Source organism: Molothrus ater, chromosome 2 (assembly GCF_012460135.2).
Source record: "Molothrus ater isolate BHLD 08-10-18 breed brown headed cowbird chromosome 2, BPBGC_Mater_1.1, whole genome shotgun sequence".
NCBI lineage: Eukaryota > Metazoa > Chordata > Aves > Passeriformes > Icteridae > Molothrus > Molothrus ater.
In genome coordinates, this window is record NC_050479.2 from 71,082,194 (window position 1) to 71,107,572 (window position 25,379).

Below are 25,379 nucleotides of genomic sequence, written 5' to 3' on the forward strand. Positions count from 1 at the left end.
TTATTGTAGATTATCTCTTGAGATCAGTGTGATTTTAAGCATGCAACAACAGAGAATCACCTACTTAAACCATTTGCAAGATCACAGCTCTAGCCATGCACTCTAACTGAACTTGCGGTATGAAATCAGCTAGTAAACTGAGGATTAAGCAACTTGCTGACTGCCAGTTTTCTTGGAGTAGTGACTGTCAAGTTGGCTGTTGTGCTTTTCTAGGGAAATAAGCAAAAAACCCAAACAAAACTGAGCTTTTAGGAGTCTTTGGTAAATTAGAGAGGTTTCTCTGTAACTTTAAGCATAATTAGCTAAGCTAACAACTTAAAAGTTAAGAGTTGTTTACTCATTAAGGGACGTCAGGAAATAGGTAGAAGTTTATGAGAACAAAAGTGGGTTGCTGATGCCAGTGAAGTATTTTCCAAAGCTCTCAGCATAGGATGAAAGCATCACATGATTCCGTGTAAGAATACTGCAGCAAAAAGTAGTCACAAATACTCAATAGCCTCCCTGGGAAAACAGTTCCTGGTTTAAGTGAAATGAGCCTGGACTTGGTCGTATGCTAATTGCTTTTCATTACTATGTGTTAGCAAAGCTGTTTAATACTTGCTATAAAGCCTGGATTTCACTCTCTCTCATTTAATACCAGGTTAAATCTGAACTAATAAGCTCTCAAAAGCTTAGAGGTTCCAGTAAAATGAGATTTGGCTAAAAATTGCTTGCTGGTTTCTACTAGTAACAGTCCTGTAGCATTCGTGCTCCAGGCAATGAGAGGAGCAAGACTCAGAAGAGAGAAAAGAGAATATGCTTCATTGGGATGCTGAATGATTTAGTAGAAGTCATGGTGTCTTACTGTAAACCTTAGGAAGGGGTCCCTAGCCTTTGGAACAGTGAAAGATGTAGCAGTCAATTTTGAATAATTTCCAAGTTTTTATTTGTATGATGTACTTTGATTAAGTGTTGGAAAATCAAGCCATAGAATACTGTGCATGGAACAGCATGATTGTTATTTCAGTGTTTCTCAGGCAGCAGTATCTGTAACTCTGAGGGCTGAACACTGAGCAAGAGCTGCTTATGAGCTGAACAACAGCAGGATTTCTCACAAACAAAGAATCTTTTGGCCTGGTACAGTGAAGTATAAAGATGATACTTCAGCCTGCTGATGCTGTTACAAAGGTGCATCTCTGGCTCCTTGGTTAAAACAATTATTCTGGAATGTACTGTCTGTGGCTCTTTAGGACTTTCAGAGTTAAAACTTTCATGTAAGTCTTGTAGCTGCTAGGAAAATTACCAGATGCTGACAGGGGGTGTCAGCAGTGCCTCAGCTGAACATATGCTGCATATGGTTTGGCTGCAGGCACAGACAGGGAGGCCCTGTTCCCTGCTGCTGCAGAGGCTGGTGAAAACAGGCTTTAAACCAACTGATTCCAGCACAATACTAAATATTAGCCTCTATGCAGTGTTCATCCTACCAATGAGACTAAGTAAACTACTCAAGTATAGATTGGCCTGCCAAGATTTTTGCTGCATCAAAAAAAGAGTTAGGCAACATCTTTACTGAGTTATTTTACAAATGGTTGTTTTGAGGTACACAGTAATCCTGATTGCTGTGCATTGTGATTATATTTGTACTTTTTTGTGGTGAGGCTGGAATTGAAACTGAATCAGAGATTGAATACAAAGCAGTTTAAAATGTCTATTTACCGTAATGATTGATCATAATCTCTGACACAACAATGCATCATAAAAAATTATATTAACTGTTTTCTGGAGAAAGTATTTCCCCTGCTTTTCCAGAGAACACAGTGAAATATACTTACTGTTTGTGATGTTGCCCCAGAATTCAGAGATTATTTGTGTCTCCTGTATGAACCTGCTACAGGCACCCACCCAGCACCACCACTCACATACCCACCTCCCACCCACACATTCTGGCACCTGTGGCAGAAACACAGCACATGGGGAATTGCTGAGGGCAACTGCATGTTTCCCCAGCCCCTTCCAATACACAGCACTCTTGAGAAGATCCTGAGAAAAATTTCAAGTCTGGACCCATTTCAGGAGTCCTGTTGCTTGTGGAAAGCATTTCCACCCTCATTCCCGCACTTCCCCCCCTGCCCTTGGATGCTTACTTCCACCTCCTGCCCAGCAACAGCTCGGGTGCAGCCAGGGGAGCTGCTTCAGCTCACAGCCTGGCAGGAAAAAGCAGAAGGCATGTCCAGCATCTCTCCCTTTAGGTGGTAGCTTGCTCTTAGATTGGCAGGAAGCACCTATTCTACCTTCATCCTTAGAGACCAAGTAGATCAAAGGAGATTATGTGAACAGGATCAGGTGATCTGTGGGGAGCAACAGCATCTCTGGGTCAGTGTGTGGTAACAAGACAAAAAGGCAGCCACTCCTTTCCTGGCATAGAAATGAAGTTTGCTAAATTATGTAATGAAAGGCAAGAGGTGGGAAGAGATCAGGCTCAGGTATTCAGTATTGCTTAGATAAAAGACAGACCCTAGGACAGGAATTTGTGCAAACTGACTCCCTTTCGTACTGGAACTGGAAACATGGCTCATATTTCCAGCTTAGTAGTTTAATTATGTACCCCAGAATGTTGAGGGTATGGCTGGTAAGGTTTTCCTCAATTGATTTTCTGAACCTGAAGCATAAGGTCTTTTTAAAAATGACAGTGTCACTGACAGGAACCAAAGCAAAGACAGCTCACCAACATAAATTAACTTTTTCAGTAAGCCTATGTGTAATCTTTCAGGTTCAGGGCTATCCTGTGCTCTTACAAGACATAAATTATTAGCCAAATCTGCAAACTCCAGTTTAGAAGATTAATGGACCATCATCAAAATAGTCAGTTGAATCTTGAAACAGCCACTTGAATCTGAACTCCTTTCAAAAAATGGAATTTCGAGTTTGTCCTCTGCACGGGTAGATAATGGATTATTTTCCCTATGTGTACACTTTTTATAGCTATCATCATTGTAAGCATCAAAGTGCCAGAGGAGCATTGATGGATTGGTCCTTGCAGACCCATAGGTTATAAGCACTACTCCTATCATCACATATTTTACACATATGGCACTTAAGCTGAGAAAAGTATGCTGAACTGCCAAGGTCGGAGAGAAACAAAATCCAGAATCTGTCCTCTCCAGCCCCAGGGAAGATGTCATAAAGATATCTCTCCTGCCTGAAATGGGTGTTTCCTTTTTCTCAGATAATTTACCATTACTTTTGGTGGTAGAAGAATACAGAGTTGTTTTACTACTAGTTATAGGAATAGGGGTGTCTGAGCCAATGGCCATAAAACTTGGTGCACTGCTTCCAGTTCCCCCACTTCAGGCAGTTATGTAATTTGGTAGCATAGATATACATAACTAACTCCATCTCAGGCTACTAAAGCTAGAATTTCTTCCTTGCTGTTCTAATAGGAAGGAAGTTGCACGACTACAGAGTTCTGGTTTTAAAATAATCTGATTTCCTATCAAAATGTGACTAACTTGTGCAGCTGCCACATCTTACAGAGGCAGTCAATATGTGTTATTTGTATTGATTCCTAGAAACAATTGAAATATTACAAAAAACATAAGACTGAAAGAGATTTCTTTGAGTATACCGCAGATAAAAAGTTCTAATTTAATATGTACGGGTCTCTTTAAAACAACTTTAAGTAAGCTAGTCCAAAACTTACACATTTTTGTCTGATTCTCTGTCCAGACAAATTTTCAAGTGAGTGGCATTGTGTGTTTTCTGAATCTTTAAAATTAGGTAACTTCTTTTCTGGACAAAATGAACAGACAGTTTGCTTAATGTGATCATCCATGCTTTAAAAATATTCTTGAGTTTAGTACTAATAATGAAGAAAATTAGTTACTACAACAGCAGAAAAACTGAATGATGACTATTAGATGTAGGTTTGTAATTGCTTTGAAGTTTTCTGGCAGGCTAAATTCAGAGAACAAATGTTATTGAAAAGACCAACCACATAAATGTTGTTGTAGCCCTTGTCACCTGCTTTGCTCAGATTATTCTTTCCTTGCTTTTCAGATCCAAGCAAGTAAATTCAACAAAAAGTAGAAATTGACAAACTAAAGGTAGAATTAGCAAGATGATTTTTTTTGTCTGAAAGAAAAACATGGTGGAGATAGTAATTAAACCATCTAGCACAAGAAATACAGCCATGAATGCTAATTTTTCTTCAGACTGTAACAAAGATAGCAAGTCTGTAATTTTGGAGAGAGACTAAATAAAGAAAAGTATTGGTACTAATTGAGAAATAAATCCCAAGCAACTGTGTAGTTCTTGAAGGCCATGAATCAATACTACCTAGGAACCTCCTAACAACAGGATGCTCCAATCATTTCCACCAAGTGCAACCTGTTTGTTTTTTTCTTAATCTTACTGAAATATTCACTGTTCTGCTCTCATGAGCTTATCAAAAGCTGTAATTGTAATTCAGGGTTTTTTGCTCTGGCCAGCACAAAGGTACCTAAGGTCTGCAGCCACACTGTAACCAGGTGGGAATTTCTGTAATGTCACACTGGCTAATTATTCTGTTGACCTGTTATTTTGTTATAATAAGCATGAGAAGCAAGATGATCTTATGTATCTTTGCACAATTTCTACTACTGAGCCATCATTCCTAACACAGTCCACTACCTGCTTCACTTTTCTAGTATCTGATGGACACTGTGCCTCTGCAGCACTGTTGTATCTGTCCTCCTTTCAGCGCTGCTCAATGATTTAAGTGAGCACTGAGTGCTGCTTGTGATTCCTCCCTGAGCCCAGGGAGAAGCATCATCCTTCCAAAATCAAATAAACCCACATACGGCACGGCCCCTTGCTATGGCTCACACACAAAAATTCTCCTCGCTTTCACTCCAGCCTCTGGAGTGAAATCACTCATTAACCCACTGCAGGTGGTCCTCAGCCCACAAACTCCTCAAGACCCTTTCTCTGTGTATTTATTTTTCCATCTTTTTTTCCCCCTCCTTGTTGCATAACAAAGTGCCTTCATATCCTCAGGTAATTTTGGAAGAACAGTTTTGAATAGGGAAGAGAGGATGGCAGGGTAATTAAGTGGGTGGGGAAGAAGGTTGATAAAGAGCTGCTAATAGTCACTTTTACATGCTATTATTTTGAGCAAGGAAAATAAATACAGAATGGCTGCAGAGCCATCAGATTCTGCAGTGAGTGTGACATAGGAAAGGATGGCAGCTAGAGCAGACCAGGAAGAGAAAGCAAAAGGCTGCAGAGTGGACGACTCCCAAGTATGAAATCTTGCCCGTTCTTCCCAACTAGTCCATATCACTTTAATGTACATCCATCTAACAGAAAATCTAACATTTTTCAAGAAGAAAATGAAAAATATATAGTGAAGGGGGGGGGGGGGGGAAGAAAAGAAAGAAATTCTTGACTAATCTCTTTTCCTTCCTATTTCTGTCAACTTTTCATCTCCACAGTCCTTTCTCTTCCTACTTCTTATACTTTGTGAGACACAAAATAAAGGTGCAATTCAGCCTTCCTAATTGGTAACTGGAAGTCTTCTTTATGTTAAAACACAATAATCTGTTTATTGGAAACTGCTCTTCTGTAGTACCAGCCATCTCTCCATGTCATGCTGTCTGAATAATGCCTCTTGAGGATGGGGAAGAAGAATAGCATCGCAGTCAGACCCCGTGGGGTTATAAATAGCATTCTAGCAGCCTGAAAGGCTGAAGCCATCATTAAGTTGCATGCAGCTGTAGTGGTGGGTGAGTAAGAGCAACTCAGAGATGGGATAATGGTAACCTGGTACACAAGGGTCATTTTTCATTGATGGCGTCACTCCAGTGGGTTATTGTGCTCTCTCTAAATTAGGTCCCTGTGTTTAAGAGAGCTGAGCAAGCTCAGCCTTGCAAAGCACATTTAAAAGAAGATTAGAGGGGAAAACAGTTTGTTGTGTATTGTGATTTATACCAAACTGTGATAAACTTTTCTCACTTGGGTCAGTAATTGCTTTTATCAGCAGCGAAGTAAATGCAAGCAGGAGCGCCTTTAGGAAGCTGCACACCAGCCTCATGCATGTGGGCAATGGGGACTTTCACTGGCCAAATCAGAAAGTTGATGCAGCAGTTTAGCTCAGGCTGTCCTTTCAGTGTTTTTCTTAGCAATGTGATTAATTTTGTCACCTTGGACGTTTTCAGTGCCAAGACGACAAAGGTCTTGGCTTTGGAAAATCTGTTTCCATTTATTAGTATTAATTTGCTTGCAGAGATACAAAAATGGAAAAATCCTACCCTAATTTCACATCGTTTATATATTAAAAAAAAACCAGATGAAAATAATTAGCTGCCTATATTAGTTTGAGCTTACATACACAAACATACTACTATTCACTCATTTCTAACTAAAAAAAATTGAGATCTTGTTCCTACTCCCAGTGAAGTTGTTGGGGGAGTTGCCTTTAACTTCAATAGATATATGACTCAGCTCAATTCCCCCTGTGGGACCTGTCAGTATGTAAAGATTCCTTGGGGGTTAATTGCTTGCAGAAGAGACTTGCCTGGGATCTAAAAGGAAGGTGCAAATTGCACAACTGGAGCCTTAGTTATGTACTGCAGCCTGGAAAAGACACTGTCATTTAAAGCAAGGGGATCTATTTTTCCAGCAATTCTGCATCTTAATAATTACATTTGGTCATTCATTAATTTAGCGTATATCTTAGAGAGTCACTTCCTTTGCCATCTTGCCCAGTAGCTGTGGAAGTAGGACAAGTGCTTTTATGTTTTACTGAAGTTATTCCTTTTGGCTTTTTTTCTTTGTACTCTATTTCAAGAGTCCTTTGTAAAAAAAATAAATTACTACTTTGAAGCAGACTTTTAGAAAGTATTTATAAAAGAAACATGAAAGAAATAACTGTTGCAGGAGTGGAAGAGAGGATTTCTAAACTAAGTAGATAGAAGCATTCTTATTCAGACTTTTCAGATTTATGTATGTGACTTCATGATATAAATGTGCCCTTTGCTATTCTGAAAAATCTAAGAGATGTATCACTACCAATTAAAAGCTGGGAGAGGTTGTTCCTTCATCTTTAAAACTCTATATTCATTCTCCCATGTCACATTTTTTGTAATCCTTTCCCACCTGTATTACACTTGGAATAATCCTTCTCACTCCTTGTCACATGTGCCTTAAACCTCTTTTAAAGAACAGACTTAGAGCTTCTAAAACAAGCATTTCATTTTTGTTGCGCTAAGTGTGATGTCAAATCACTATTAGAAATCTCACGCATGTACCAATCTGGGATTTCTTCTGGAAGTTCCTTCCTTCATAAATTGCTGTACTTGGTCAACCATAACATGTACTGCTGGCACTGCCTCTCTGCTCACTGCAGCTTTTGTTGTTCATCTGGAGGCAAAACATTAGTCTGTAAATAACAGAGTATATAGCTCAGTCTTCCAGAAATACCCATGCAAGTGTTACGGATTTGTTTGCATTAGCAAGGATTCTCAATGGCAAGTGGTAATAGTACTCTCATTTTGCTTTTTTAGGATTGTAGAAAAACCTTAATATAGGAAGGACTAATCTCCTGAAACTTTGGTTTGTAACTTTGAGGAAATACTATGGCTTGTATGAAACTGAAAGGGTTTAAGTTTATAGCTGGAAAAGGGGTTTGCCTTTTTTCTCATGGCAGTTCAGTTGATAAATTCTGTTTGGCATCAGTTTACTAGACCTTGGTGTGATGACACTTGAACACTATATACAATTTATCAGCCTTCAAAAAAAAAAAATCAGATTAAGAAAAGATTTTGTTAATTATTGGTCTCCAGTACACGAAGTTAATCCTGTTCTCAGACACACTCTTTAGTGCACTGCATCCAAGTTTCTCTGAATAGTATGCACATGTGGAAGGGCTGACTGAATCAGTGAACCTGCAAGATTTAGAAGAGGGTTTTACTGCACTACCAGCAGAAAAGCTATGATGAACAAGTCTGGAAGATTAAAACTATTTACTTTCAGAAACTTGACAAATGTCTAATTGACTAGATACAGTTATAGCTGAAACTGCAAGTTTCTAAGTATTTTCTTCCTTAAATGTAGTGACATTTAAAAAATACAACATGCAATATAAATTCTTATTATCTAAAGTGAGTTTTAGTGTGGCTTTCTAAGGAAATTAAGTTTTTGTGAGCACTTTGTTAATCTGCCAATACCTTCTTTGATAATTTCTAGCTCTTCAAGCCTGTTTAATCTGTTGATGAACTTCAACTACATTTAAAAGATGGTTTCAGATCTCAATTATCAGTTATTTTTTAAGTTTCCAAAACATTGATGGCTGGATAAAGGAAAGACCCAAATTAGTGGCTCAATTCAGCTCAACAGTTTTTTGTGCTTTGTCTTTTTGTCCAGCTGGTCGATTGAGGACACCTGAGGAACTGAAGGTTCCTTTCTCTGAGAAAGCAGAGGTTGTGGATTAAAATGTATACTCCGAAGGAGTGTGATGCATATACCTTGGATATCTCTGGAAAGAAACTTAAAGGAACATAGGAACACAAACCCATTGAAACTTGGGGTTGAATAACGCTATTAGAAGTTTTTAAGTGACCAGCACAAATCCTTACAGATATCAGGGAGGCTCTGCATTTATTTCTTCTTTGCTTCCCATGCCCAGCACTGTAAAGCAACCACCTTGCCCCCTCATTTGAGTCATTATTCCAAACTCACTCCTTCCATGGGATGTACCAGAAAGCTGTGGCTGCAAGAGCAGGGCTGGTGGCAGGCTGTGCCTGCTGCTGCTGACTGCTGGAGACTTCTGTGGTCACTCCTAGTTATTTGCTACCTCATTTGACCTGCATCCCTTAAGCCCATTTGTTTGCCTCACCCCCTAACTACACCTTGCCTTTGAGAGTGTGTCTGTACTGCTCTCCAGAGAATTAATCACACTGCATGTGCAGTCACACCAGTCTCGGAGGAGAGGCACTGGGCCTGATGGCCTTTGCTAGTTCTTTAGGGCATCTGCTCTGCCATCCAGTCTGTCTTGCCCCAATTTCTCTGGTATCTTACCTGAGCTTCAATAAAACTGTTGAAATTATATTTACAGTTCCAGTCCAAGTGTAGAAATATTTTTTTGAACAATAAACTTTCTGAGCAAGGGCTACCAGTTTGTACATGCCTTTGCCAGGAGTCACGACACAGGGCTTTTAGACACTGTCTTACAAATTTTTCCTTGTAGTATACGAACTCTGTTCAGATTGTGCATAAAACGTTGCTTCTGCTGTTAAGTTTGACGAATAGCAGCAAGCCAAAAAGTTGTCCAGGTTTTGGACAGAATTCGAGCCTGGGAACCAAGGGTGAGTTTGATCAATGAGCCGTGCAAACTGCACTCGTGAGCGGGGCATACGGACCTAGGGACGGAGAGGCGGGGCGGGGCACCATCCAGGAAATTTTTAAGCTCTTAAACGTGACCATCGCTGCGCGGCCGTTTGTTCCTCCGCCGGTGGGAAGGCAGGCAGGCTCCTTGCAGCGAGCGGCAGCGCCGGAGCCCCGGCGGGAGGCAGCGGGGCGGGCGGAGCGGACCCTGCCGGGCGCGGGGGCGGCTGGAGCAGCCCCGCCCCGCCGGGCGCCGCTGCCATAGCGATGCGGGAGCGGGCAGCGGCCGGGACGCGCGGCGGCGGCGGCGGGGAGCCCCGGCTCTCCCCAGGTAAGGGCGCTGCTTCGGGGCTGCTGTTGCGGGCTCCACGCTACGAGCTGGGTTTTTAATCTCATCTCGTTGTGTTTGTTCTCCCGTCTTCCCCCCCCTCCCCCCCACCCGCGCCCCTTCTGCCCGCTCAGGTGCAGTTTCTCCCAGAGCCGCTTTCTCTGGGAACTTCTCTGCCGAGAGCAGCGTCTTGTGCTCGTTTATCGTTCGGTGTTTTCTTTCCGCGTGGAAAGAGCGGTACCAGGGCTCAAGGGCCAGCCGAGGGTTGGGTGGCCGGCGGGCTTTTGTCCGGCCCGGGTGCCGCGGCGGCGGGGCTCGGCCCGGCTCTGCCCTGCCCTGCTGCCCGGCAGGCTCCGCCGCGACCCCGTCACTAGCGGGGATTAAAACTGCGGCGGGGGATGTTCCAGGCGTCTTGCTGAAGCGCGAGTAAATCCTTTTATCCGCAGAGGAGCAGAGCCTCGCAAAACTTTGAAAGTGCGCGCAGGAGGAGGGAGCAGCCCGAAAGGCAGCGGGCAGGGCTCCGCAGCTGCCGCGTTTCACGTGGAGGTGGGCACTGGCTGTGCGGGTCCCGCCGGGCGCTCGGCGGTGTCCCCGCGATGGAACCCCCGGCTGGCTCCTGCACCTCCTGCCGCTGCGCCTCCGCCTCGCCCAAGCCCCCGTCCCCGCTGCTCTCCCAGCCCCCGCGGCCCTTGCGATGGGAAAGAGACAAAGAAGGGTCCGGGGTCTGCCGCCTTCCCCAAAGCACAGCTACGTTCTTTCCTTGTTTCGGGTGAGGGGGAAATTCCCCCTGCCGCCCCCATGACCCCGCCGACAGTGGCAAGTTTTCGAAGATCCCACTGTCCCTTGCTGAAAGAACCGTGTATAAGCTTTGTTTTTAAGGTGGATCCAGCTTCAGACTGGGCATCCCAGTGGTTTTCGGGGCATTGTTTATCACGGTGGGGAAAACGTCTGCCTGGCTAAGACCCCTGGCTGGGGCAGGAGACACATGGCTGGTGGTCCCCCCCACAGCTTTCCCAGGTACTAGAGTGTGATCTGGTCTGCTGGATCTCCCAGGCTCAGCTGAGGAGGAGATCCTGTACAGCATGTCCCAAACGCTCTAGTCACTTTCAGGTTTAAGTTCTCATTTTGTTGTCACCATAGCATAGGGTGGCTTCTGGATGTATTGCTTTTAATTCTTGTTTTCTTTTGTAGGGAAAAAGACTTTGCTGTGCACTTGATGTAATTTCTTAGAATTTTATGTGCCAGGGGACAGACAAGTCAGTCAAGTGTCACACAGCCTTCCAACAGAAGCAAGTCTAGGAAAAATTATGTCTGTTTTCCTCTTCCTTGCCTCCTGTTTGAGAGTTAGGTGTCCCTTGATGAACGTGTTTTAGATGAAAACCTCTCATGTGTCTTGGGGCTCAGTGCTGAGCACATGAGAAGGAAGACTGGATTGGTGTTACTGGGAGTTTCTTTCTCCTATGTGCATATGAGGATTGTATTTACTATTGTAAGGTAGCTGTGCTAGTCATAATGAATTTATTAGCTGATTAGCATTAGAGAAACAAGTACATATTGAAATTATTCTGGTCTCTTAAATTGCTGACAAATGCAATTATACTTTGAGGGAGTGACAAATGCCTTCTCTGCACCCCTGCAACACACCTTTGTTCACCATAGAGAACTCCTTCATTTTGTTTGTGTCTTTATTTCCTACAATGTAGCTGAAACTTCTTTTAGTAGGGGACTTTGTAAGAAAACTTTTTAATGTTGGCTTTTTGTTTTCTTGATGCAGGCAGCACCACCTGAGGAGCTCAGCTCACCCAGTCGATGTGAAGGCAAGGCAAACCAAGATGCAGCAGATGATGGGGAGGCAGCAAGGTCAGCTGGTGGGGACTGCAGTGTTGCTTTGAGCTACCCCAGCCTCCACCTCCATGCCTACAGCATCGAGAGCATGACAACATTTCCGAATGTCTGTGGAAATGGCACCACCGTTACTTGTATAGTTATGGATAATAAAGAACCCCAAAACCAGACTACCTGTGCCAGTGATAATGGGAGACACAGCACCGACAACAATGTTGAGGAGGAATTTCAAGAGGACAAGCTCAGCCCTTCCAAAATCATGCGCTTTTTCACCACCCCTCGGAAACGGGCTAATTCCAGCTCTGACAGGCCTCGTTCTCTGGTTTTGATGGGCAACTCATCCACGTGGAATGCCTTTTCTTCTATCAGAAAGATGGGATCTTTCAAGAAGCTGAAATCTTCAGTTCAGCAAGGAACTCAAACAAGGGAATGCTCAGACGTTGTAAATGACAACAGCATAGGCAAACATGGTTCAAATGGAGCAGTGGTTCAAGTTCAGACTAACAGGTATTCCTATTCGGGGCCTCTACATGATTTCCAGAATGCAGTGGATGGTTTGGCTTCTGACTGCTCTGATGTGGAGGAGAGTGATGAGTCCTTCCTGAGGAACACTCATCGCTCACGTAGCATCAGGCGGGCTTACGGAGCTGGCCGCATCAACTTGTTAGACACAGATAAAATTCAGAGTCGCCACAACTGTGTTAGGCCAACGTCACCTGTCATTGCAGAGCCAAAGATCTGTGAAATTCTGGTGAAAGACTCCGAAAACAACAGGATCATTTATTGGAGAAGCAAAAGTTCTGATAATTTGAACTTTCTGAAGAAAAGCTCATTCAAACGGAAGTCCACCTCAAACCTTGCTGATCTGAAGGTTGCAAATGAAAAACAGATACCAGCAAGGACTGCGAGTGTTCCTTCTGCTGACTCCGACAAAAGTGATGGAAACCCTGAGAGGCGATCCAAGCGATGGAAGAGCCCTATCAGAGCAAAGGATTTTGATCGAGTTTTGAAACTCGTCAGTAACGTTACAGATGTTGCAAGGAAGAAGGATGGCCCCAAGAACGTGGCTCCTTCTCCCAGTGAGCTGTCCCAGAGAACAAGGTCAAACAGCAGGCTGCACGATGACTACTCCCGCAGGGTTTCCAGCAGCACGGACCATGACAGGAAGAGATGCACCTCCTCAGTATCCAGTCCAGACTCTTCCTTGCCAGGAACACCTTGCCTGCAAAGCCCTGTGATTGCTCAGGATAAAAAGGCTGAAATGAATGTAGCTGTCATGGAGGATAAAAGCCCCAGGACGTCATCAGGTATCCCAGACTCTGATAGCTTTTCACCTACTCTGGATGACATTAGTCCATTTCCCAATGAAGTCTTTTATTCGGACTCAGATGAACCAAAAGCTACTCAGCAGTGTACAGATGAAGCTGAAAACCTTCATGTTCCAGTCAGGCCAACTACTCCAAAGCCTCAAAGTCCAACTGCAGGGAAGGTCAAATGCAGTATGAATTTCCAGTGTCCAAACCATCACAGCACGTTGTCACTGAGCTCATCGGAGAGCGAGGAAAGAGTTGAGGTACCGGGGCTGAAGCTGGGCAGGAATCCTGTTTGCTTCCAGGATTCAGTGAAAACTGTGTATTATGATGATGGAAATGAAGACAGTGGCATAAGCAGCCACTCTCAGCTGAGCCTCAATTTAGCCTCTGGTACTGAAGAAAAAAAGGAAGAGGTAAGAAAGAAAGAAAAATCCTTCAAAAGTGATGTATATTCCCTGTTGGGTTTTGTCTTTATTAATGCAAAACAATGCAAAGTAATGGCTGCTGCAGCTTGTTATTGCTAAAATATGCTGACAGCAATTATTTCCTTTAAATATTCTCTTTGGATGCTAATGTACAATTATTTTTTCTTTGCACATTAATATCAAAGGAAGTTTTGGCAGCAAAGGTATTCATGTATGTTTTCAAGGGCAGTTCATTGCACCCTGACGATACACCACCTTGTCATGTGGCCTTGTCAGACTTTACCAGCCTGAGCAGGGTCTGACTGTGTTTTCTTCACAACTGAAAGGTCTTTTTAATTTTAAAGCGTCCGTGTATTCTGAAGTAGTGTTGACTTACTGTAAAACCCTTCGCCTGTGGAAACCTTGCAGAACATGGTAATATTTGTAGAGCAGTGGGGTGTGAAAGACGCAGTACAGAGGTTTAAGCATTCATTTGTATCCAATGTTTTCCCTGTGCAGTGATGACCATACTGAGGGTAAACTGCTTGCTTATTCCTTTGCTTGCCAACTGCAGACGGCAGTACTTTAGACACTGGGCTGAGTCTTTTGCTACTGTTGTTTTGGTGAAGACACGGTTGTTCTCACTGCACCTTATGAGTGATTTCATACTCTCAGTGAATGGATAAATGGATATATTGCAGCACCTCTGAGGTAAATTCACATGATAACACTGTGCCCCCACCTAAAATATGGTGTGAGTTGGCACCAGAGAAGTTGCAATGATTTGGTAGCCTTGGTGAAGAGCTGTCAGACATACCCTGCATCTGTCTGAAGCAGTGAGGCTTAGCTCAGCCTCAGCTCACTGTGGCAAATATCCATCTGGATCTGTATAAATATGCAAGTCATTCACAGAATGAAGCTGACATATCTTTTAAGCCACCTCAGTTTGACTATAGTATCTTAGACCTTAGGTATGAGATAGGCAATGCAATGCTGCAGCTGCACAAGCTTCAGCCTTTCATGCTGTGAGGTTTTAAAATGTCTGTGAAGCTGTCCTACTTTTAAAGGCTTGGCACAGTTTTTGCAGACTAACTGTAAGTGGTTACAGAGCTTATCAGTATTGTCCTTCTGCTGGAGAAAAGTAATTATGTTTACTGTTGTGTTTGCAGCAATGGTAAGATTGAAAAAATAAACTCAGTGTGTATAAATGTCTGGGCTCAGAGTTTATTCCTCTTCTGGAACCACAGAATTACTCTAGCCATCCATATTTTCCAAAACTCTCACTTATATGCAAGGAGAAGCTTTCACACTGCCAGAAGAGGCAAGAGTCCTAGTGTGGGTAGATGCCAGTTGTATTTCTCAGGAGTAAAATGGGAGGTGGAATTAATGCTACTCATCTACCATCTAGTGGTGAGCTGCCATCATGACCCAGAAGAAATTAATCTCGTCCTTCCCCTTAGTTCCCAACAAACCAGTACAGTTTTTACATGAATGTGTGTACTTTGGGTGGATAAAAGTTACTGCAGTTTTTAGTTTTAACACCACATTCTGTTATTATCTAACATGTAATTTAAGCTTTCTCTTTATATTATAACATTTTTTAGGGTAATTGTGAGTGTCCTTTAGTGCTTGCTTCAGTTGTCTAAAATACAGAGTGTGCACTGGTGGCAGCTCTGGGTTTGTGTAATGGGCAGGCAGGACAGGATCCATGGAATGGATCCCAGCAAAAGATGGAGGAAGTGGTGGCCAGGGAACAGGCTCCTTGGCTGTAAGACCTCACTCTGCTGTGAGCACTGCCTGGAGCCCCTGTGCTTCATAAAAAAAGCTGTGGCATAGCTGCATCCAGGCAGACCTCTCTTCTAATGGAAAAAGTCAAAATTTTTGGAGGTGGTAGGTGTGGGTTGGAAGCAGGAGCTTCCAATAGGGGATCACTGGGCTCTCTTGAAACTTCAGAATCCTCTGTGCAGGAGAGGGTCTGCTTTTATCTTGCTATACAAGGGGTATAAAGTCTGTTATTTCTTTTTTCCATGCCTGTTTCTCATCTCATACACAGCCTAAAGCTGTGGCACTCAGAGTGACTGCAAAACAGGTAGAGTGGTATGGTTTCTTCCTACCATTTCTTTGGAGGATTCAATTTCCTGCTTTACAGCATGCTTCCCTCAGCATGGAGCTAGCTTGGCACCAAAGATACTTATGCCAGGTTATTTTTTAATTGGAATTTATTCAGCCTGTAGGCACTTTTATGAATGCCACATACTCACACAGTGAGGTCACTGGGGTTTGAACTTTTGACTACAATTCATTTTTACCTTACACCTCAGCATTGCAGAACTGTACCTGCCCAGCAAGTTGTTCTGTGATGGCTGAGTGCTTAGTTCACTCTCAACAATAATTTGAGAAGTAGTGTGGAGCCATGAACATCACACATTTTCAAAATTTTGTCTGAATCTTAAATACACTGTGTTGATGGACAACTCTGCACTGTTTCCATGTTTCATGTATCTGCCTTTCTGTCCAGATTTCATGTATAAGCCAGTATGTATTCCAGTACAGCCACTAAAGCTTTAAGACTTACTTTGATATAAAGCTTAGGAGGTCCTAACCAGTCAGGCTTAAATAAGTTCTCTTTTCGGGACTAGCTGCTGTAGCTGGAAGCAAGTATAGTTTATTTCCTTACTCACTCATCTGACAGATTAGTCAGCAAATGAAATCTGTGGAATTTGGACCATCTCTATATTTTCCCAAATATGGAAACTAAATATTTCTACCTTATGTTTCCCCACTACTGTAAAGCTGATTTTGCAGTATTCCTGCAAGGACATCTATTTGTTCATCAGAATTGATATTTTGCGTTGGTTTTTTTTCCTTACGTGATTGAGTCTTGAGTTCCTGTCACTTCACTTTGTTGGTTTCACTAAAATGCAAGATTTGATCGAAGCAGGGGAGATTTCTTGGTTTTTGGTCCTGACAGAGGTTGTTTCCCAGGGAAGAGCTAATTAAGTGCAGTGTGGATCCGTGCCTCAGCACTTCTGAAGCTACAGAGGTGTGAGTCACCAAAGCTCACCTGTGACATCCCATGCTTTGCCACTGTCTGCTTCATGCTACTGTCATTTATATTCAATATGTTGCTTTTAAATAGCATGAAGAGATTATTAAGTACAAGCTTGTACTTGTTTGGAGTGTTTCACATAGTCTTTGCTTTCATGAAGGAAGAGCCCCATGTCACTGGAATAATGAAAACTTAGTCTGTTTCAGACTGGCATGTGTCAGCCACTAATGCTGCCTGAACAAAACACTGTTCTGAATTTGTTACAAAAAAGTAAGAATCAAGTTATTTGACATTTCACCTAGTCTTTCACAAACTCTTAGATCATCTGGTATTTAGGTTGCCTTGCTGGCATCTGGCTTCACAGTACACCAGACTTTTTATTACTTGAGTACCTTATCTGCATGACCATAGGTGCATGATAAATTACAGTGAAGAGGTAACTCTGCTGTAATTACGATTGAGTCACAGTTTATTTGCAGACAATATTTTACATGTTCTAAGACCTGTCTGTCAACTCATTTATGTTCATGCCATATAAAAGTCACTGGTCCCAGCTAGTCCAAATTATAAAGTGCCCAGTGCTCAGTTGTTGGCAGAGTTGAGCTGGTTTGTCCTGGACAGGGCTCTGAATATTGAGCACACAGGGTTTAACTTGGAGGACAGCTTGTAAAGATGAAGAGGAAGAAGACCTTTAGGGGTGGGATACAGAGGACTCAGATATGTCCTCACTGTTTGTCCTCACTATTTCTAGCTTCAAAATGTGTCCTCCTCGTGAAGGACCAAAGGGCAGTAGCTGGATGTCGTCGTGTTCAGTGCCTGCAAGGAGCAAGCAGTAGCCAGGATCTGAGGGTGATCATCTGTAGTACATGCCTCAAGTTCCTGAGTGCTGTGGGGTTGGGTATGAGCACACCTGCTGGGAGCTAGCTGCTTTCAGCTCTCTGAACTCTTCTTTGTGGATTTATTCACCTCTGGTTCATCTACATGCAATTTAGAGTGTAGCTTAGTCAACCTAACGTGTATTACTGCAAAAATGATAAACTGTGAGGGATAATTAGGTGAAGTAGTGGGGGAGATTTCTTAAACTGGGTTTACTCCTAAGGGGCTCGTAATGTGGAGTGAGGGCTCACCACTCCAGTGGCACTCTGGTCTCGCTGACTATAGCGCCTCGGGACAGAGCAGCAGAACCCTGACACAGGGTCTGAACAGCTTCTTACAGAAAACAGAGGTTTCAGTTAGACCAAACAACACTGGATTTGCACTAAACTCTGAGCTGCTCTGCACAAGTCAGGGTGCATTCACACAATGTCCCCACAGTCACTCAGTGAGTGACTTCCAGATGCATTTGCCCAGAGCTAGACTAGAAACCACTGCTCATTGCTAAAAACCTAGATTGCAGAATCCATTGCTGCAATAATGCAGCAGGGAGTCCTCAAATGACAGGAATATCTTCCTATAGCAGCAAAAACTCTTTCAACTCCCAGCAGCAGAGCTGTCATCCCTTGGGTGCAGCCCATAATCATTTGTTGCTGTATCCGCTACTAGGAGAAGAAAAACAAAGCAGTCGTGACAATAATCTGAATTCTGGATTGGCTTGAATTTTAGACCAAGTAACTCCGCAGTTCATAATAAAATTAGCCATTTCTGAAAACTGTAGGATAATATAGGAGTTGCTGTCACCCTCTCAGAAATGGTTTGGATGGTGACAGGGAGAGCTCAGGTAGACTTCACTGCAGTTAGCCTGGGGCAAGCTGCACCCTTTTTTTATTGCATTTGTGCACCTCTGCCTTTCCAGAGCGTCCCATATTTGACTCTGCTGTAGCTGTCCAGTGGCACCTCAGTAATACCCAGGTGTTGCTCACCCTGGGATCAGGAGTAATAAATAGTGCCCCAGAAAGTAGAACAGCACTGTTCCCATGTGATTTGGTTTCTTACATAAACGCAGTGTTGAGTTGTTGGCACTGAGAATCCATCTCAATGCTAGGTGGGTGAGATTTCCAAAGTGAGCAGAGGCAGCTGCAGAATCTCCCCTGAGCCACCTGCATTGTCCCTTTCTGATGTCTGGAGGCTGCCATGTTGCTGGTGCCAGGATGCTGTGGCAGGCTGGGAGACCAGCTGAGTGTTGGGGGAAAGCCCAGCAGCCTTGCCCCCACCCCATTCTCTGGGAAGTAATAGTTGGCAGAGCTGCTGAAGGCAGCTCCACCCGTCCCAGGCTGGGGTTTTTGTCTGCTGCTGGGACTTGGGAGGGCAGGATTTGGGCTTGGGCAGGGACAATGAAGCTTTGCTCTGAAAGGGTGGAGAGAGTGAGGAACCAGAGGACCACATTTTGGGGAGACTGAAAAGAGGCAGAGGCTTCTGGCTTTTTAAGTTTTGCTTTGTTAACATGAAGTTCCACTTCCAACCTGTGGTTGTCATGTGGCTTTTGAGATCAGCCAGTGGGTATTACAATGATAGCCTGAAAGAAGAAAAAAAGTCCTTTATTTTGCCCACATGAAGGGCATTTTCCCAAATAACAGGAAATTTATATATTTTTTTTAGACCTGTTACTTGTTCGGGGGGGTTCTGAGTCAATTCAGAAAATACGTAGGGATTTATTTAGGATTTATTAACATCTATACATCTAAAAGAAGCAGAGAATATGAATACCCCTTCACTATACACTACAAGTTTGCAGTTCCGGTTCAGATACTGAAGGAAAGAACGGGCAGGATAAGAGCATCATCCACCATCCTCAAGTACTGAGTCACCAAAAACCTAGAGGAAACAGTTTTCTGGTTTTAGCACATTTGCATTTTTATATGAGTGATAAGACTATTTCTGCAAAGGAAGTACATTTCCCTGCAAACTCCTCCCCTCTGCCATTCGGAAATATGTTAGCTGATTTGGATTTGGAAATGAATTAGAGGAGAGGATGAAGGAAATCCTGGAGGCTGAGGAACAGATCTGAGAATCATGAGATCCGCTTGTCATTTCCAGTCCTGCCCTATGCTTCTACACAACTTAAGTGCTTTGTATCTGTTCCTTATCTGTGAAATGTGGATATTATCAAGGTGAACTCGCTAATCTTGGTGAAGCATATTGCTGAGAGGGAAAGCTTTATCCTTTATCATTGATTGCGATAAGCAGGCTTTCAAGGATCAGGTTAAATGAAGCAAACCTGCATTAAAAGGCCTTAGAAAATAGATGGCTAAATTTTCTTTGTATCTATATAGCCTGACCACTTAATGTGGTTTTATAGGTGTATTTGTTAGTTAGAATACCAGAATTGCTTTGGTGTTCACAGATCCCAAGCAGAAAATTCTATATTTTTTTCTCAATTTTTAAAACGTCTAAAATTAGTGTTGCACCACAGCAGTTTGTGTTGCTAATGGGGGTTACTTTTACTATGTCACAGGGCACAGTGATTTTTCTTTACTAAAATGCATAGTATTTCCTGCATCTATTCTGTGAGCTTATACTGGTGTAGTGCAGTGGTATTCCTTTAGGGAGTTCCCCTCAGAAGCAGCGCTTTGCAAAATTTTCAGCTGTGGCTCCATACAATTTTTTTTGAGGGGAGGAAGGGGAAAAGAAAAGGGAGCTTATCCTCCAAGCAGCTAAAACTTATGTAAATGTTGGCCGTAGTTGTATTGCATTGATTGTTTCTGCTTTGCTTGTGTATATAAGTGTAATTTAAGCGGGCTTTTTTTGTAGTTGTTTCATAGATTGTGTTTTGCTGTCTTGCAGACCACTGGTCGAATTGCCCTTGATATTCTAGAGATAGATAATCCATTCATTTATGTGGGGTCTATTCAAAGGCTAATTAAAAGAAAGATGTTAGTGGCAGAGGAGGCAGAGGGATGTAAAGAAAAAGAATATAGTGCAATTTGCATTTAATTATAAAGGAATAGATGGAAATTTTCTTGAATTGGACTGGTTTAATAATTCTTGTTTGTTTGTGATTGACGATGCAATTACTGAAAGTGTGCTTTCTTCTGCAGTAAAAGCAGTCATTTCCATGGTAGCTATTGCTGTGGTATCACTGTTGGAAATTGTTGCTGTTGGATCAATAGGGGATCACTGGGCTCTCTTGAAACTTCAGAATCTTTTTATAAAACCTAGAAAGAAAGCAATAAATAAATTTCCTCTGGGATACTTTATTTATCCAGAGTTTCATAATCTCTGTGTCTGTCTCAACAGTTTGCAAAAAAAAACCAAAGTATTGATCATGACCCTGAAACATAAAACAAGCTTTTAACCTCATTTAGTATTGGTGATAAATGAACTTCAACTAATGCTCTCCCAACTGCTATTTATCAGCAAGAAAAAGTGCAGCGGTTACTTTTTATCATGTACCTAGGTGGAGACATGTCCAGACTTTTACTCTGTTAGGTCAAGGTGGTGAAATAATTTATAGCTACTAGGTCACAATCCCCTGGCCCTTTTTATATTTGGTGGCTTGTATAAACTGAAAAGCACTTCTAATATTACTGCTGAGTTCCTAAGATTTGGCAGTTACTGTCTTATACAGAAATAATAGCTGTTTAATAGTCACCAATTATAATATGTTATATAGCTGTCATTGCTAGTGAGAGAAATTTGTACATTTTATATAGACCCCTAAATATATGCAGAAATGTATATTCTTGATCAAAATAAAAAGATACCTACATGACCTAGCACAAGTATTCTGATAGTTTCAAGCCTTGTCATTTGCAGAAGAGCACGACTGATTACCCATCAAAACTTTTCACTGAGAAGATGTAGTAATTGTGTTCTCAAACTTCTCAGCCTACTCAGGTTTTCCTTGTTACTTATTCTCAGTCAGAATCATTATTTGTTTAATTTATCACACCTTTCAATAAGTTGCATTTGGAAATTAATGTGCATTTCTGTAAAGACATTATTGGATTTTGATTATCTGTTTTCTCTGGTTTAGAAAAAGGCAGTAGTAGTTAGCAAAATTACATTTCAGCCAGGCAGCTCAAACATACAGAGATAACAGAAGAAGAAGTATTGCAACTTATTGTGTAGCTAAGGAAAACAAACAAACCCTCCCCTCCCAAAAAAAAAAAGAAAAAAAGGAAAAAAAAGAAAAAGAAAAAAGCAGAAGTGTAGTCAGGATGCTCTTTTCCCTGGGGAAGAGGAATGCTGGGGGTCTTTGTCCAAGATGTACCTACTTGTGCCTTCCCAGAAGATTACCAGATAGGGAAAACTTTTCAGGAGAGAAGTGTCCCCTTATACCTTTGTAGTTGTCTGTATGTGCATGTTATGGAACATCATTGCATTGGGAATGTAAAGGTTAAATTTTGAAAATCCAAGTAGGTAACAGTAGGGGTTGAAATGCAGATTAGTGGTCAGGGACTCTCAGCAAAGTACACAGTCATCAAGACCTTTATAAAAAGTGGGGATTTTAATTAGGGAGTTTATCGGCTAAACACATTGACAAAAAAAAAATCACCCAGAGCTTGTTTTTTCTTTGCTATCATGGTGTCAGCCCTCAAAAGTGTCCCAACAGCAGGAGGCTGAACAGCAGCATTTTCTGTTGGGTCAGACTTGTAGTTTGGAGTTTCTCTGCAGCAGAGAATGGGGTCAGGTATGGAGGATGAAGGGTTATTCATGGTTGTTGTAACTGCACCAACAAAAGTCCTGCCATGCAATTTCAGGTACTGGCAATTTCTTTGTCATATCACTGATAAAAGTTGCATCCACCTAAGCAACATTTTATCAGCGCAGTGCAATTCAGATGTTGTGCTTCTTGGGCAGCACTTCCTCTGAAATCAGTTTGAGTGCTGAATTTATCAAAAGTACACAGTGGTCTGAGTAATAGCTGGAGAACCGGGCTCTAAAGACTAAGCTAAGATTTCAGTGATTAAGCACCTGATGCTGATGTTGCTTACCTTGGTTATTAATGAGTACAGGGAATGCCAATAGCAGTCATGTGCCATTAAATGGAACAGGGTTGTACCAGTGCCAAGTTGAGCTGAGTGAGATCATGATCAAGTCCTTGAAGTTATTGTAGCTAGATTGGGAAATCAGTCTGGGCCCAGGCATGGGAGGAGTTTGGTCTGGCTGGGCACAGACTCTGTGGTGTCCTTGTTTACCTAGGAGCAGCCTGGGAGAGCTCCCACTGTAGCCTGCTGGGTGTTGTCAGGGGGTCCTGGGGAGCACAGTGTTAACAGTGCACCTGAATGTGGCACCTGGAGTTGAGCCCAACTAAAAATAGCTGACAAATGAAGTGAGGGGCAGCTATCAAAGACAGCTGCACGCAGCTGGAAAAAACCTCGTGATGAAGCTGCACATTTCTGGAGCAGGAACTATGGACCAAGCAGGGCTGTCCACAGCACTGGGGAACATAGTTGTAGCTCCATCTAAACCCACCTGCAACCCAGCTTGACACCTGGGTCCTGCCTGGCTGGTCACTCAGTAGGCTTGGCTGATGCTCTTGTTTAGAGGCTCAGCTTGATTCCTGGAACATAAAAGATCCTGCAGTGCTGGAGATGTCATGACAGGCTTCCCTTTGTCCCCAGGGGCTGCTTCTGGATGGCCCATGCCTCCCATAGGTCCTGTGTCATACTTGCATGATGCATGGCACGTGGAGATATCTTAGATTCCTTTGGACATTTGAAATGGCCCTGGGTGTTTATGTTCAGGCAACAAAATTTCATTCTAGATTTCTCCTGGCTATGATGACAGCTTTATTATCTAGTTAATGTACAGACAGCTCCATTGCAGAATTGAAATTAAAATGCAGGAATCTGCAGCTAAGAGTGACATATTGAAAGGGATCAATAGCGAATATATGTGTAATCTGTATTGAAGTGGATGTTCATTTTAAATGGTTGTATTTATAGATACAGTGCTGTCAGGAATGAGGAAAGCAGTTGAAATACAATGATTTAACTAGTTTGCTGTTGTAGGAATTTAGTTACCCAGATAAAAAAAATTCATTTGCATCAGCACAAACAAGCTGAGCTGTTTGCATTTGCAGTCTCGGAAGAAACCTAACTGAGGATACAGACTAAAAGGCAAGATTAATTATCTTGATTTCTAGTATTGGTGATCCTGTGCTGTTGCTAGACTAACAGGTATGAATTCTGGAAAATCCAATGTGGTTTAATCTTAGATCTTAATTTGTCAGAAATCTCAAAATGCCTTGAAATTTTTGACCAGCACTTAAAATGCATAAGCCTGTGCATAAGATTTTGATTTTCATCCTATATGAAGTACCATGTGTATCTCTAGGCATCTGTAGATGTTCCCGGTAATAATTGCACAACATCAACATGCTTTCACTTATAAAAGATTCATTAGGAGAAGGTGATTTGAGGTCAGCAGTGGTGCACCAGTATAAAGCCAGTCACAGCTGGAGTACAATTGTTTCCTCAGAATTTTTTCCTTGATGTCAAGAATCACACTTAAGCATAAGTGACTGCAGTACTGGAGCCTAAGAGTTGTGTACTGGATATTTTTATTCCTGCTAGTGAGTGGTCACTTGATAAGGTCCTGCTTGAGCAGGCCACTTAGAGGAATGTGAGATTATCAGTCTGGCTTCCCCTGTTTTTTGCAGTGACAGGATTATGCTTTCTCTTTTAGTATTTTTCAGTGTAGTTTATAGATCTAAGACTAAAAACACACATCCTCTCAGCATTGTTTGTTGTACAGCAGAGATTAATCTGGCTGTCATTTGGATCACTACTTAAGGTGGAGTCTGCAGAATGCAAGCAGTCCTCTGCAAATGTTATTGCTCAAGATAAGGGTGTAAGCAGCAGATTATGAGATGACGTGTGACGTGTCCTTCCTCAGTCTAAAAGTACAGGATCATGGTATGAACTTTGCCTGACTGGTTATGCAGAGAGTGTGCTCACATTTGTAGCTCTTATGGACGAGACTTTGCGAAACAAAACCATAAAATGACTCTCATGAGCTCCTTTCTCAGTCACTGCATATGTGGAGACCCTTTACCTGTGTCTGATTCTGAGGTAAGAACCTTATTTAACCTGTGACTTTGCTGCTCAGTCTTGGAGGGGCTGTGCTTAAGGGACAGCTTTGCTGAAGCTGTGTTAATGCACCAGCCGGGGAGTGACTCTCTGCTTCAATTAAATGTGCTGTTAAAACTGATCCTGAACACAAATCTGTAGAGAACCTGAAGTTCTTCCTTGAATGACAGGTATAGAAACAAATTTTTTTTTAAGTACTCTATTTAGAATAAATTTCATGCTGTAAGTGAAATAATTGAATGTAGAACAATATACTTGGGAATATTTGAAAAGTACCATTTTCATAATTGCAGTAATCATGTTAAAATATTGACTGTTTAGTAACTCTGCTTACTGGCTTAAGTGCTTTCATACCATGGAATTAATCTTAACCTGTCTTTCAAACAAAAAGCAACATCTGCCCACTGTATCATGAGGCTCAAAAAAGAGTCATTAGATTTGTAGTGGCCTGGCTGAAAATGACAGGTGGACAAGAAGGTGACAGAAGATAAATCCTCTGGCACAGACATCATTGCAAAAGGCTGCTTCTGGGCTGTATGTTTGCTTTGGTTATGCAATATCTGGAATGCCTTCGTCTGGTCTGGAACAGATGAACAAAATATAGTTAGAGAGAGACAAAATTATGCTTTTCTTTTTTGGAATACTTACTAGCTTTCTCTCTTTTTTGCCATTTTTATGAAGGAGCTGGAAAAAGCCAAGAAACACCAAGAAATCAGAAATGTGAGGGAAAAGTTAAGATAAATTTTTGTGTGCAGATTTTTTTTCTGAAAAATTGCAAGGGTTTTGCTAGAAAAAATTACAACAGTGTTGCTTCAAATGTATTGAAGTGGTTAAAAATGTTCCCTCTACCAAGTATTTTAGCTGAGGTTATTTTATTTCCAAACTTGTAATACCACTGCGGTTGTGATACTTGCAGGCATTAACCTCTGTGAGGCAGGTGTGCTGTTAAATAGGAAAAACGTGCTCATTTTCCAAGCTTCTATCTAAGCCCATCATTTTTTCCCTGTGTTTGTGCTATAATATATCTCTGATATGATCTGCATGTCTTGAAAGTCCCAGAACATATGGGAAGTGAGCTTCTCCCTTCCAAACTGGACAAGCTCGCTCACCTAATTCACTCCTGGCTGC

At 42.2% G+C, this 25,379-nt stretch overlaps 1 protein-coding gene across 3 annotated transcripts in view; it reads left to right on the forward strand.

Moving 5' to 3' along the window:
- Positions 1-25,379, forward strand: part of SPATA13 (spermatogenesis associated 13) — a 158,734-nt gene that overhangs the window by 102,500 nt on the left and 30,855 nt on the right. For 2 of the 3 annotated variants that reach the window (XM_036404148.2, XM_036404149.2), the window contains exon 2: positions 11,442-13,238. In XM_036404148.2, the coding sequence (XP_036260041.1) occupies positions 11,442-13,238 (1,797 nt within the window). Of the gene's footprint in view, positions 1-9,617; positions 9,671-11,441; positions 13,239-25,379 lie in introns of those variants that run through there. The other variant, XM_036404150.2, reaches the window with a different exon arrangement.